Source organism: Ammospiza nelsoni, chromosome 3 (genome assembly GCF_027579445.1).
Source record: "Ammospiza nelsoni isolate bAmmNel1 chromosome 3, bAmmNel1.pri, whole genome shotgun sequence".
NCBI classification, from domain to species: Eukaryota; Metazoa; Chordata; class Aves; order Passeriformes; family Passerellidae; genus Ammospiza; species Ammospiza nelsoni.
The window spans coordinates 111,417,289-111,431,627 of NC_080635.1; the positions used below are offsets into that span (position 1 = coordinate 111,417,289).

At 41.3% G+C, this 14,339-nt stretch overlaps 1 protein-coding gene across 1 annotated transcript in view; it reads right to left on the reverse strand.

Moving 5' to 3' along the window:
• The window catches only part of PKHD1 (PKHD1 ciliary IPT domain containing fibrocystin/polyductin), a 240,386-nt gene that overhangs the window by 24,251 nt on the left and 201,796 nt on the right, over positions 1-14,339 (reverse strand). The window contains exon 60 of the mRNA XM_059469299.1: positions 3,919-4,924. Coding sequence (XP_059325282.1) covers positions 3,919-4,924 — 1,006 coding nt within the window. The remainder of the gene's footprint in view (positions 1-3,918; positions 4,925-14,339) is intronic.

Consider the following 14,339-nt stretch of genomic DNA (forward strand, 5'->3'; position numbering starts at 1 on the left):
TGAATGATTTTTTCCCCTAATATCCAACATAAACCTCCCCTGATGGGAGTTTTTTGCAACTTGAGGCTGTTCTCTCTTTTCCTGTTGCTTGTTACCTGGGAGAAGAGATCAACCTTCCCCTGGCTCCAACCTCCTTTCTGAGAGAAAAGGTCTCTCTGAAATTGAGAGTTGTTGAGAATGATAATGATGCAGGACAATTCACTGCTCTGAAAGCCCAAGGAGATGGGCCTGGCAGGAGTGCAGGTTCTGTGTATTTCTGATGGTCCAACTGGGTTTCGCATGACTCAGGTATGAAAATATTCCCTTTTTCCTTCCACAGAAAAATACACTGGAATTCTTTGTCTGACTTGTAATTCCAGCCCAATTATCTGTGCCTGTGCCAGCATGTGCTGCTTAAATGGAGACAGATAGACACTGGGGACAGTACATGTCCCAACAGGAAAACCCTGATTTCATTTCACAGGTTATCTGTGGCTTTATTGCATCGGAAATGTCAGCCATGAGTAATTCCAGAAAAGCTATGACTGATGGGGAGCAATAAATAACAGTGCAGAGGAGCCCGAGCAGCTGAGGGTGGGTGAGTTCTGAGCCAGTCCTGTGATCTGGTGATGTGAATGTTCTCTTCAATAAAGATCCCAGGTCTTCCCATAACTGGGACAGGGAATCCAAGGCTTTTAGCACTGCTCTTGCGTCTGTAGTAAAACATCCTCCATCCTAGGCAACTCTCCTGGTCCATGCTGCTTGGAATCTTTTCACAGAGTGTGCACAGACAGGAAGACAAAACACAGCTGGGACAGCAGTCCCAGCGTGGAGATGTCATTTCTGCCTGAAAAAAAGGCAGCCTTGAGGTTTCCTTGCTGGCACACAGAAGATGGTGCTTCCCTCCTTCAGAGGGTCTCTTGGGATCATGTCTTGGGATCATGTAAATAATGGAATGCTTTGAGCAGGAAGGGATCTTAAAGATGATCCAGTTCCACCCCTTCCACTAGTTCAGGTTGCTCCAAGACCCATCCAGCCTGGCCTTGGACATTTCCAGGGATCCAGAGGCAGCTCAGCTTCTCTGGGCAACCTGTACCAGGGCCTCACAGCCGCTGTAACATTTCCCACATCATTTTCCTGCTGTCCCATTTTGCAGTGTCCTTCAGCGTAATACGAACAGCCCCACTCACAACAGTGATGTTGGTTCAGCTGATCCAAAATGCAGTATATCTTCAGAATTGGCCCTGATTTAAGATCTGATCTTGCACTTAAGAATTCCTCATTGAGCTTAATGCAACACCACAAAAAAAACCAACAAAACCCCAAAACCAAAAGCACAAGAGCAAAGCAAAACAAAACAAAACAAAACAAAACAAAACAACCCACCCAACCCAAAAGAAAACAAAAATAATATCCTGCCCCCTAAAAAAAACAAACTCGCAAACAAACAAGCAAACAAAAACCACCTACAGCTGAAACCAACAAACCAAAATGAAAACAACAAAACAAGGATTCCTACAGTCACAGACCATTGTCCTCCTTCTGGCTGCTTTTCCACCATGAACCACACAAGGTCTACTAGAAAAGTTAAGCATGTGAACAGTTTGTATCACTGGCAGACATCAGGATGGTCCATGGGTCAGCAGTAAATGGGAAAGGATGTGGTATTAATTTCAGAGGGTAATTCTTAGACAAATCCAATTTCTTTCTTGCATAGATGGAATATATGGAATATACTTATACTTGGATAAGCCTCAGTAGTGCACAACATCAAAAAATAACATTATGCAATATCAAGAGAGTACACAATAAGATGGCCAAACATCAAATCCTCCGTCCCCTATTAAAAACAGATGGGATATTACCTTTTTCATATTACCCATATGCTTTTAATACAGTTTCAGGATCTGATGCTGAAATACACTGCTGTCTGCTCCCATCCCAGCCCCACTCTTCACAGCCTCCTCTGCAGATAAGGGCTGACATCTGGGCTGTGCAAATAGCGGCTGTAAGAGGCTAAAAAGAGCAAGATGGGGACAGAGGAAGGAGGGAGAGAAAGGGCTCCTTGTTGCTGTAGAGGAGAAGGAAAAAAGACCTTTAAAAAGTGAGTCTTGGTATTGAATATCAATAAAATTTAGTATGTACAAAACTGACCAAAAACTCTGCGACTGGCAGGACTCAAAAGGGAGATCCAGGGGGAAATTATTGTAAAGCAAAAGAGTATCCTGTGTTCTTTTGTCAAAATGAGATGCAGATCTGTTGCTGTATCTGCATGGAGATACAAATATAAAGTCACTACTGATAAAATGCATGGGAGTTTTTGTGGCTGATAAATTACCAGCAGAAAAGTCAAGCATACGGGCCCACATCATGTGGGATGTAGGACCTGGGCAAACAAAGAGAACTGGGTCTGGAGAGTCAGAACTGAAAAGTTTGCTCACTACAGTGAGCAAGCAGAAGACCAGGAAGCTCTCCTGTTTCTGTGGGAGAATGGGCTAATGGAATCATTGAATTGTGCCAGTAGAAAAGAGGATTTAATACCATTTAATACCATTTAATACTTTTGCATTTGGCATCAATTCTATACAACCATAGAATACTGGGTTGGAAGAGACCTCAATGATCCTGTGGTCCAACCTTTCTTGGAAAAATCATGGTTTTGTCAAGGTGGCTCAGCACCCTGTGCAGTTGAATCTTAAAAATGTCCAAAGTTGGGGAATCCGCCAAGAAGGAAACCTTGACTTTCAGTCATACCCACTTCCAAACAGATTCAGAAAACAGAGAGAAAGAAAGAAAGAAAGAAAGAAAGAAAGAAAGAAAGAAAGAAAGAAAGAAAGAAAGAAAGAAAGAAAGAAAGAAAGAAAGAAAGAAAGAAAGAAAGAAAGAAAGAAAGAAAGAAAGAAAGAAAGAAAGAAAGAAAGAAAGAAAGAAAGAAAAAGAAAGACTTGCCAGAACCCAAATATTTTGATTTTTTTTCCGAAGCAGACAGTGAGGTGATTTGATTACTTTGAAGGTATATGGAGGAGGAGGAGGAAAAGTCAATGCCCAGAAAGCTACTGATGTAAAAGTGGAGGAAAGAAACCAGGTTCTCTCATGGGAATCTGGAGGTAGAGGCTGACAGGAGGAAATTAGCAAGTATTTGTGACAGAAAGAAAAAGAATAGGATCCAACACCTGGGCACATGTTCAGGTAGTATTGGATGTGTCCAGCTACTGAATCATTGAGACCAGATGGATTTCTAGAATTTTAGGTAAAAATAATCAATACTTAGAGTCGACACTAAGGCATCAATGTGAAGAGTAGTGGCTTCTATCCTGCAGGCCTTAAATTTTAAAAGTATATGAATAAATGTTTAGATCTTCAAGATAGTTAAGGCAACAACCCACCTTTAATAATGCACCCCTGCTGCCACATCAATTTATAAACATTCATAGATTTAATTATTTAGAATTTAAGAGCTATGATGGCCTGAATTAACCCAATTCTCCATAGTTTCAAGGCAGACTTCCAGGAACTCTGTTCCTCATTTAAGGCACCACTGACATCTCTGCATTCGAGAGGCACATGAGCACCAACAGAAAAACAAGGTAATTGATGCTTGGGAATCCAGCTAGAACTTGGGCATAGCTCTGACATCACAGAATCATGGAATGGTCTGGGTTGGAAGGGATCTTAAAGGTGATTTTTTTCTACCCCATGCCATGGGTAGGGATACCTTCCAAAAGAGCAGGTTACACCAAGCCTTGTCCAACTTGGCCTTGGACACTTTCAGGAATGGGGCAGCCACAGTTTCTCTGGACAAGTAATGAAAATTTTATAACATGTTTCAGCATGGTTAGTCATATTTCAGTCAATGGAGAAATTAATAAGTACATCAAGTGGACAAAGTACCTCACTACAGTTTAATCAGTATCTGGTGGTGATTCGTCTGCTACTTACCTACTGTTACCTTCTCTTGGGGACAGCAAAACAGACTGAGTCACCATTAAGGTGTCAACTGGCAAGCCAAGGCCACTCTGAAGTTCTCCGGTCTGATGAGTGTTGATAATTGTTCTGGCCAAACTCTTTAGGCTGTCACTTGTCAGCTCATTTCTTGGATGACCTGGAAGATCACCAAGCTCAATGATCAGCACTCTGGATGGACCAGCCCCGTCAGGTGGATGCAGAGCCCGGGTGCTCCCTGGTTGTGTCCCCTCTTCCTGTGGGCTGTATCTGCTCTGAAATGCTGTGCAAAATGCCATGTTAGGGCAGTGATATCTCTTTTTGCTGGCATTGGCTGAGATTACCTGCAAAGTGCTTTCACTTCCCAGCACATTATAGACCACTCTGACTTGGTCATGACCAATCTTCAAGAAATCAGCCAATCGATGTGCTATGGTTGCCTCACCCTCCTCCCCAGCAGCCTCAGTTACCGTGAAAGCCACAAGAAGGGAAAGGCCAGCAACTATTTCCACAGGTTTCTTCTCGTGGAGGAGAACATAGAGAAGGTTGTCCTCAAAGCTGAAGTAATTGGCCCCTGCCCCTGAGTTCAGTGAAAAAGAAGATGGGGTCGGAGAGACATAATTCCCTTGGATGAAAACACGAAGGCTGAGTGGTTCAGAGAAGAACATGGCAAGGGGCAGCCTGGTTGTGTTTTGGCCACTGAGGAGGTAGAGTCTGAAAGCCAGAGGTGCCAGGTCTGGGAAGCAAACTGTGGTGATTTTGGTGGAGGGCAGAACAGAGAAGAAAGCAGAACAATGCTCTGCAGGGTGGCACAAAGAATGCGAGGTCTCATCAGTGAAGGTGTCCATAAAGCTGCCAGTCATTGTAACCACTGGGAACAGTCTCTGGCTGTCCACACTGGAATCCAAGTTTTCTAAGATGACAAGTGCATGATCTGTCTGTTTGCAGAAGTAGCCTTGTACTGAGGGCTTGAAGAGACACTTGCTGTCATCTCTGTAAATTCCTGGAAGAGAATAAAGGGAGATGGGGGAAAAAAAAATTAATTGTTTCAAACATCATCTCAATTTTTTAATAGGTCCTTATTTTCCCATTCCAAATTAAAAGTCACTTTGCCTGTGTTAAAATTTTACACAGTTTTAAGAGAAGCCTGGACACTGAGAGGTATTAAATAGGTAGAAACTGCATCTACCTCTAGATGCCTTGGAATTGAAGATTGCTGAGGACTGAAAACAAATGACAGAGAAGCAACACATGTACCTACCTTGTTTTTTCAACATATAAAACTACAGCATCCATTGAAAGAGCACACATGCAAGACAGACTTTTTGTCTGACCCAGCACTTTGTCCCTATGTCCTTGTGCCTTCTACATTTTTCCTGGTCCCAAGCCTGTAGCAGAGTAATGAATCAGGGCATGACTGCAAGTCTTTGCAAAGATAATTTAACCCTACAAAATGCTGTCTCATCCCACTCACAGAGACTGCACTTCAAACAGAAAACACTAGAAAGGACCAGAACATCATTAATCTACTCCAGTGGTGAACCACCTCATCAAGTGAGAAGCTGGAAGAAACCATCAGATTCAGATACCTACAAATATAGGAGACTCTCACACATGTTACAAATGTCCAAACTCCCACTGCAGTCAGTTGAGATCTGGAATTTCAACCATTTGCTCACAGGCAGGTGTCTAGATTTGTTTGAGATGTCTTGAGGTACCAGAGATATGTGACACAGGGTCTATAGAAGACATATGCCTTGCAAGGACACCCCACAGCACCAGAAATCACACTAAACACACATTTGTGTAACTGAAACACACTGAATTTCCCAGCCATCTCTTCAAAGCAGTTTAAAACAATGGAATTCACCCTAAAATACTTCTATTTAGTCATCTGGATTGCATTTTACAATCCTATAATTTTATTAACCATAGGTGGGATCCTGTCACTTAAACACAAGTGCAGAATGTCACCTGGACTTCTTTTGGTAGCTGCAACATCTGTAGGTGTAACACACAATGAATGGAAGTGCAAAAGCCACTTCTGGTAACACTTTGTTCTTTCACTTAATGTAAAAGAACCATAGGCTCACAGAATGGTTTGGGTTGTAAGGTTGGACCTTAATTATCATCTAGTTCCAACCCTCCTGCAAAGGGCCACCTTCCACTAGACCAGGTTGCTCAGGCCCCCATCCTACCTATCCCTGAACACTTCCAGGGATGGGGAATTCACAGCTTCTCTGGGCATCCAATGTCTCAACATCCTCACAGTAAAGAATTTCGTTGCAATATCAAATTTAACCCTACCCCTGTTAGTTTTGTGCCATTCCCCCTTGTGCTGCCACTCCATACCTTTGTCAAAATCCTGAATGGTGCTATAAGTTTATAGTGTGCTCCATCTAACTAAATACAGTCTCTGCTTTAAGATGAGAGAAATTGTGCCTCAAGCTGTAATGATGAGATCACCACTGATTATAAAGAGAGAATAAAAGTAAATGAGTTCAGATACAGGCACCAAAAACATAAACATTTCTGCCTGGAGCATCTTAGAAAAAATATGTAGGTTTCTGTTTTTCCTTCCTCTCTTCATAATAAAATCAAAGGAGGAACTTGCTGCTGTAGTCAGCTAGAATTCTCCTTCCCTCACCTAGCCTGCTCCTTCCTTAGTCAGCTGTGCTCACAAATGTGTTGGGCAAAGCGTGGCCAGTGTCCAAACCAGCTCTGTGCTCCTCATTCAGCACATGGGCACATGCATTCAGTTCACATAAAAAATAAGGGACAGCAACATCCTTAAGAGTCACAAACTTCTGGATGAATAAGAGGATATTAGGGCTAAAAGACATCACTTATCAAGGACACATTATGTGAAAATTTCTGCTAGATAAAAGTAGCAGACTTCTAAAAAATAAATTAACTATGAGAAGTGTTAGATGGGCTCTGAGCAACGTGGTGCAGTGGAAGGTGTCCCTGTCTACCTGGGGATGATCTTTAAGGTTACTTCCAACTCAAGCCATTCTGTGATTCCATTAAATAATTCTGGGCTCTGCCTTTAGTTGCATCTCAAAGCCAGGATCCTGTGCATTATGTATTTCCAGGGGAATCATCATGTGCAGCCTGTGGCTTGTGAACATTACCCAGAATGAGCTCTCCCTCTGCACGTCCCTGAGGGAAGCAACGGAATTACATAAATGTTGAGCTCTGCTCAGGGAGGATGTCCAAATGAGATGGGATCTGTACAATCCCCCCTATTTTTAGACACCAGCTTACAAATTTGCTTCCCTTTTCTTACTTTTCCCTGTTTTTTGGTGGTTTTTTTTTTTTTTTTTTTTTTTTTTTGCTTTTCAGTGTATTCTGCTGTCAGTTTGTGCTGGAGGCAAAAAAGAGAGTGAGGGACAGCTCTGTTCAGAACAGAAGTGGAAATGCTGTGCTCAGAGACACTGGAATTGTCCCGGAGCGCTGGGAGAACGCACTGTGCCGCCAGCAGCCTGCCCACAAAGGCTGACACATCTCATCCACGGCTCTCCTGGAAACACCCCATCTCCCCCTGGTGACATTTCTCATGTCTACAAATGGGATTTGATGATACTTCATGATTTCTCAGAACTTTCCTTGGCCCCGCCTGCCTTGCAAAGGGGGCTGGCTTGGTTTCCTGCACACACACACACCCGTGCACACACACACGCATCACTGCTTGTCTTCTTCCAAATGGCCTTATCTGCCAGTCACAATTTCTGCAGCCTGCAATTTCGATCACTTTTAAATGAAACCCATGCTGGCCTTAGTAATCATAATGTCATTTACAATTTACCACAAAACACGTTTATTCGGTTAGTAGCACATTGGAGAAAGAGAACTCCATATGAACTCGCCGCTGAAGCCCTAATCTGATTATTTCCTCATGAAAATCCAAGCAGGGGTGCTTGTAAGAGGGGGTCGGAGAGGAGAAGAAAAAAGTGAGTCCTGGCCACAGCTGACTCTGATAATCAATGAGAACAGATAAGTGACGCGGCGTGTCACGGCCAGCAGCTAATCTGCCTCAGGGCTTTCCTCTAAAAAAGGCCAGAGTGGACAGGACTTAATAAATACTGAGTGACCACTGAATATTGAGCTGACATGTGCTATTTACATCGGTGATGAACAATAGCAGTGATAAATTCCAGAAGCATCCCCCTGCCATGGGTGAAATTGGATTACACAGGTTCTATTTGTATGTGTTTGCACACACACACACACACACACACACACGTGTGTGTGAGAGAGGGAGAAAAAAAATTGGGAAAAAAGAGTCAGCTATAGTCCTTAGACATGTGTGGGAAATTTGAAGATACTCATATAATGTTGAATTTCATGCTGCGATCTTGTGTACCCAGGCAGAGGAAGGGGACATGTGTGCTTTGGGCTCATGAATTCGCCTGTTTTTCCTGCTCCACACAAGAAGAGAGAGAACTGATACATGGAATGTGCATGTGTTTGTTCACCCTCTGCAGATAATTCCTCCACCTCAGCGAGCAGACTTTGCTTTCTGCAGGTTCCACCCATCATCAAGGCAAATTTATTATTTATTTATATACATAAACACACCAGCACATATATCTAGATGAGATTTTAGCAACTCAGGTTGCTTCTAGGGCTCCTGACAAATATTAACTTTGTGTCAATATTTGTCCTTCCTGTCGTGAAATGAGGATTTTCCACCTCATTTCACATTTGAAAAGAATAATGCGCCGAGGGGGCCCTCTTTGCTTAGGGAAAAAACCTCCACCGCTGCCACCATCACCACATCATATCCTTTATTTAGAAAAATGGAGAGAGGTGGAAGGAGAGAAAAGCATTTTTTAAAATAGATGTTCTGACTTAAAGGCACATAGAGTCCTATACAAGTCTCCTGGCTTTTCCCTTGTTCCCCAATGCCAAATAAATAAAATAAAATAAATTCTACATTTAAAATTGAATGAAATACATCAACATTAATGATTTTCCCCTTCAGGTTAACACCACCATTTGCTTCAATAATTTTTACCCATTTCGTGATAGATTCCACAATTCATGGTACAGGGGAAAATAGAGACTCTTTCTGACAAAAACAAAAGGCAATGTCAGTTTTTTATCAAAATAAAATAAATCTCCCACAATTTTCTTTCCATCTGACTGCATTTGCCCGTCAGTTATTTCTAATTTAACTACAATTATAGCTACAAAAATACAAAAGCAAGGAGGGGAGGAAGGGGGAGAGGAGAGATAAATGGGACACTGTTTAGAAATTGCAATGCATTGGCCTTGGGCTGGCCAGCACATATCTTTGCTGAGAGGGAAATATTCATCAGCATTAACTGTTCCTTTTGACCTGCTGACATTCAAATGGGAAATAAAGGGGGAAAAAAAGGGCCCAGGAACAGCACCTTGGAAATCCAGAAAAGGTAAATTATTCTGAGTTCAGTTGCAGAGGAAGGCACAGTGGTACAAATGTTTCTTATGTGTTTGTTTACAAATGTGCTGGGTTTGGTTCAGGCAGAGTTAATTTTCTTTGCAGTAGCTGTTTTGGGCTGTGTTTTGGATTTGTGCTGAAAATGGTGTTAACAGCACAGAGATGTTTTCATTATTGCTGAGAGGGGCTTGCACAGAGTTGAAGCCTTTTCTGCTCCTCACCCCACCAGTGAATGGGCTGGGGGTGCACTAGGATTTGGGAGGGGACACAGCCAGAACAGCTGACCCACAGAATATCCCAGACCATGTGGGTTCATGCTTAGCCTATAAAGCTGGGGTAAGAAGAAGGAAGGGGAGGACATTTGGAGTGATGGCATTTATTTTCCCAAGTCACTGCAACCTGTGGTGGAGTCCCACTGGAGTGGCTGAACACCTCCCTGCCCATGGGAAGTGGTGAATGGATTATTTGTTTTGCTTTGCTTGCTTACACAACTTTTACTTCCCTTGTTTAAAGGTCTTTATCTCAACCCCCAGGTTCTCTCCCTTTTATCCTTCCAGTTCTCTCTCCCATCCCACCAGGGCTGAGTGATTGAGGGGCTCTGTGAGGCTGAGTTGCCAGCTGGGGTTAAACCATGGGAACACACACACAAATAAATATGTACTCATAGCAGGGACCATGTAAATAAAAATAGAATGACTGCTTTAGGCTGTTAATTCTTTCTTTTAAAGAAAATTATCTTGGAAGGAAATGAGTCTCATAACATCAGTCTGTGTGGGGGTTTTATACTCTCCTGTTTACCGTTCTTCTATAAAAAACTTTGACCCCCCCAAGCCAATTTTAGCCACATTTGTGAACTCAAAAATACTGTGTTCCTTCAAGGTTTGTAAAACTAGGTGCCCAAGAAGAGAAAAGCCAGTTATTTGTGCTTCCTTTGAATGAAGCTCTGTCATAAAACTCTCTTCTTACACATCCTGAGATCTGCATTCACCCTTCCCTTTCACATGCAAATCCAAAGAAAAACAGGTGTAATACATGAAATATTTGTTCTTGCATTCATTGTGTGCTTTGCTATGGCCACACATATTGAAACTAATTATTCTCTTAAAATCAAGTGTTATTTGCCACTTTCATATAGTTACACATATTTAGGTTTGCATCAACACTTGAGAGCTCCCCACGCCTGAGAGGGAAGGCACACATTACAGATGACAATATATCTGTCCCAGTCATGAACAAAAAATTACAGTTTTACAGTTCCCAGAGACTATAATAATAATAATAATAATAATAATTCATTCTTGACCTCAAAGCATCAGTTTTAAAAAGAGAGACCAGCAAATCTCTGAGGTCAGAATGCTCTCCAACAGGGATCAAAAAGAGTATGGGAACCATTTGTATAGCAATGTTCACTCAAAATGCTCCTCAAGCTTTCACTGATTTACAGGTCAGGAACCTCTTGAGTCAGAGAGATCTTTGTTGGTCTTTGTATTTGAGAGAAAACACCAAACCTGTCTTAGAAACCCATGAAAAGTTGGGGGGAGAATAATAACCCAGCCAGGAGAAAATATCTTGATCCCTCTCAAAGGAGGTGGGTGAGTAAATCTGGAAGGGCCCTTTAGAGATTGTGCCCAGACCAGGCTGGATAACGGGATTTTCCTTTTAATTCCACAAATCTTCTGGATTACAAGGTGCCACACTTGGAAATACTTGTGTCCAGAAGAATCAGCAGGAACTGAGCTTCTAGAGCATTTTATCCATCAAAACTTATAAAATAACCAGTGCCAAGTCAGGTTCTAGTCCCTGAGGCCATCTGACACAGCCCTGCCATAGAATTAAAGCAATGGACCCTCCAGAAGACAGTGATCACCTCCAAACTGAATTTTTGAACTGGCTCCTGACTCGTGATAATTTTTGGAAAGCACCCAGGAGTTATTTTGGGCACTTCTGTGTTGGCTGGGACAAAAGTGGGTTTGGAGCTGTACTCTTGGTGCAATAAGAAGCTCCAGTGTCCATACCCCAGTGCTGCTGGACTGGGCAGAGACCCATTCCTGCTACTGTCAGCACTGGCCCAGAGCCGCTTGTGCATAATTTTACTAAATCAGAAAGACAGAATTTGGAACTATTTTTTTCTGTATTATGATTAATGACTTGGGAACTTTGGTCATTTTAGTGATCCTGACAACACAAAGGTCCCCATAATGCTTATTTCAGGAGCAAATGCAATGCTGTGACAAAAGTGTTACCAGATATTTTATTGTGCATGGAGGCAAAATTGGTTAAACAGTGTGGACTGGAACTTTTAGATGATCTCATGAAGCAGGTAAGACAAACAAACTATTCTCACAAACCTCTTGAAGTGATTAACCACCATCCAAAAAGCCATCTCTATGTAAGATGAGTCCTGTCTCCCAGAAAAGACAAATAAAAATACAAAGAGAGTAATTTTTTCATCCCTATTATTTCACCTTTGAAAAACATAATGTTCCACAAGTATCAGTTCTTTTCTTGTGTCACTAGCAAAGCTTTTCCCATTTTCCTCCCCTTGAAGATAATCCTGATTTCCTTTAGGTATTTTTAAGAGGAGTTTACTCTTCTCTTGATCAGCAACCTCACTGACTGAAGCTTTAGTCACACCCATACGTGTGGCTCAAAATAAAGATGAGGAGCAGCAAACAGCAGAGCTGTTGCTGACACAGTTCCAGTCACCATCTCTCTGGTCTAGGAATGATAAAATTACCACCACCACCACCACCACCACCACCTGAAAGCAGAACAGCAGTTTTGTCAGATGCCAGACCTAAAAATGAATGTGGCTGTGCCACGCACTGCTCTGAGCTGTGGATATAATGAGTTTTGAATGGGAAGTCCCGGACACAATAAATCTGTGCCATATGTGACCATTTCCTGTGTCAGTTCCTTTCTCATAACCAGTGGAGGCTTCTCCCTCCCCCTCACTTTCCCTTTCATGACCCCACACCAGGGCTCTGAAATCTTTCAGGGTTGCTTTTGGGCCCCAGGCCTTTCCACAGCAGTTGCATAAATAAATGAGTTTGACAGCAAACATCATAATGGTTACGGTAATTTGTGCTCCACACAAGTGCTTGTGCTACTCGCAGGAGAAACGGGAGAGGAAAGAGCTTTTTTTGTTACCACAAACAAAAGTATGTTCTCTGACAAGTGATGAAAGAATTAGTCAAATAAACTTGAACTCTATTCAGACCATCGTGTTATGGATGGGGAGGTTCTCAGCTTCGCTCTCCTTCCTTGGCCTGCAGTCACTGCAAAGACAAATCATCCTTTTCTTCTGCAAAAATAAAGTTAGGGCATAAAATGAACTGCCTCAAAATAAAATTTTCAGGGAACTCCACTTTACTGCTATTATTATTATCATTTCTTCCCAATTAGAACAGTTCTTTGGTCCTGGGAACATGCTCACAAAGAGACTGAGTGATTTTCCACTAGAAGCTGGCTAGAAGGAAAATGCCAAATATCTGCAGTTTCTGGAAGTATTTGGGTTAGAAATAAGCTTTAAAATGACAATAATTTCTGTAAGAAATAGGTTGAGAGGGCAGAAAAGAAGCTTCCATTTGTTCTATTTTCTCCCTTTTTCATTGACAAACAACATTTTGACTAAATACCAAACTTTTACTAAGTTTTTAACTTTCCCTGAGAAATTAAAATTTATTTGGTCTGTGTAGATTTTTTTTTTTGTCTGTAAACCCTATTATTAAAAGCCATTTTTCCCCAGCAATGCCATTTAATAAAACATATTTCATATATCCCGATTTCAGCCCAGACATTTCAGTTAGCATAGTAAAAGGCATAATTAGTTTATAGAATTTTTATAACAATTGTTAGGAAGGAAGGCTGGTTTCCCATATCCAATACAGAGATAACAAAATAAAAGTATTAGTATTTTAACAAGGGAGGCTTAGGTTGGAAATCTGAAGATCATCTTTCTGGTAAAAAAAAAATATGTAAGTAGCAAGAGCTTGAAACCAATTGTTTAGGAATCTGGGAGGACTAATATAAGTGAAGGATTTTTTCAGCAGGTTATATTAATTTCTTTTTTGGAACATTGCAATTACAGATTTATAGTAATTACTTTAGAGTGCTTCTTTTCTTTTCTTTTCTTTTCTTTTCTTTTCTTTTCTTTTCTTTTCTTTTCTTTTCTTTTCTTTTCTTTTCTTTTCTTTTATTTTCTTTTCTTTTCTTTTCTTTTCTTTTCTTTTCTTTTCTTTTCTTTTCTTTTCTTTTCTTTTCTTTTCTTTTCTTTTCTTTTCTTTTCTTTTCTTCTTTCTTTCCCCATCTAAGTTATAAAAATATGTTAAAATCTTACTTGCACCTGCCTTGGCTGGAGGTTCAGCCCAAGAGCCTGTGCTCATAACAGAAAGGTTCACAAGCACAAGAGTCCCTGTGACATTATTAGGATGATTTTCAGCAATATTAGTCCTGTATGGGCTGCGGACTTGAATCTTAAAGCAGAAGGATTTCATTATGGGTACAGACAGCTATATTATGCCATGACATATTTATGACAATGAACAGTAATGGGAGGCAAGCATTTTAAGCCTTGGGAGTCGAAATTAATCTGAGAGCACGGTGCAGAATCTGAACACCTATGAAAACATATTGCAGAGCTAAAATTTGAGACACAAAGGCTACAGTCATTATCTGAGCACATAGAAGGGATTCATCACATTAATTCTAGCTGCCTAAATGTTAAGCATCTAGTCTAAGCTAATTGTCTGGTCTAAGCTGTTCATCTAGACAATAATCATTAGAAAGGGGGAGAAGAGAGGCTTTTAGAGGGTCATTCATTCCTGCTTTTCTTTGGATGGATTGCATCACTTCTGGAGGTATCTGTCTCTGCTGGCTATGTGTGGGACCTAGACACATATTTTGGGCTGGAGGCCTGTCTTTAGAATCGGAGAATCACCAAATCATTAAGTTTAGAAAAGATCTCTGAGATCATCAAGTCCAACCTTTGGCC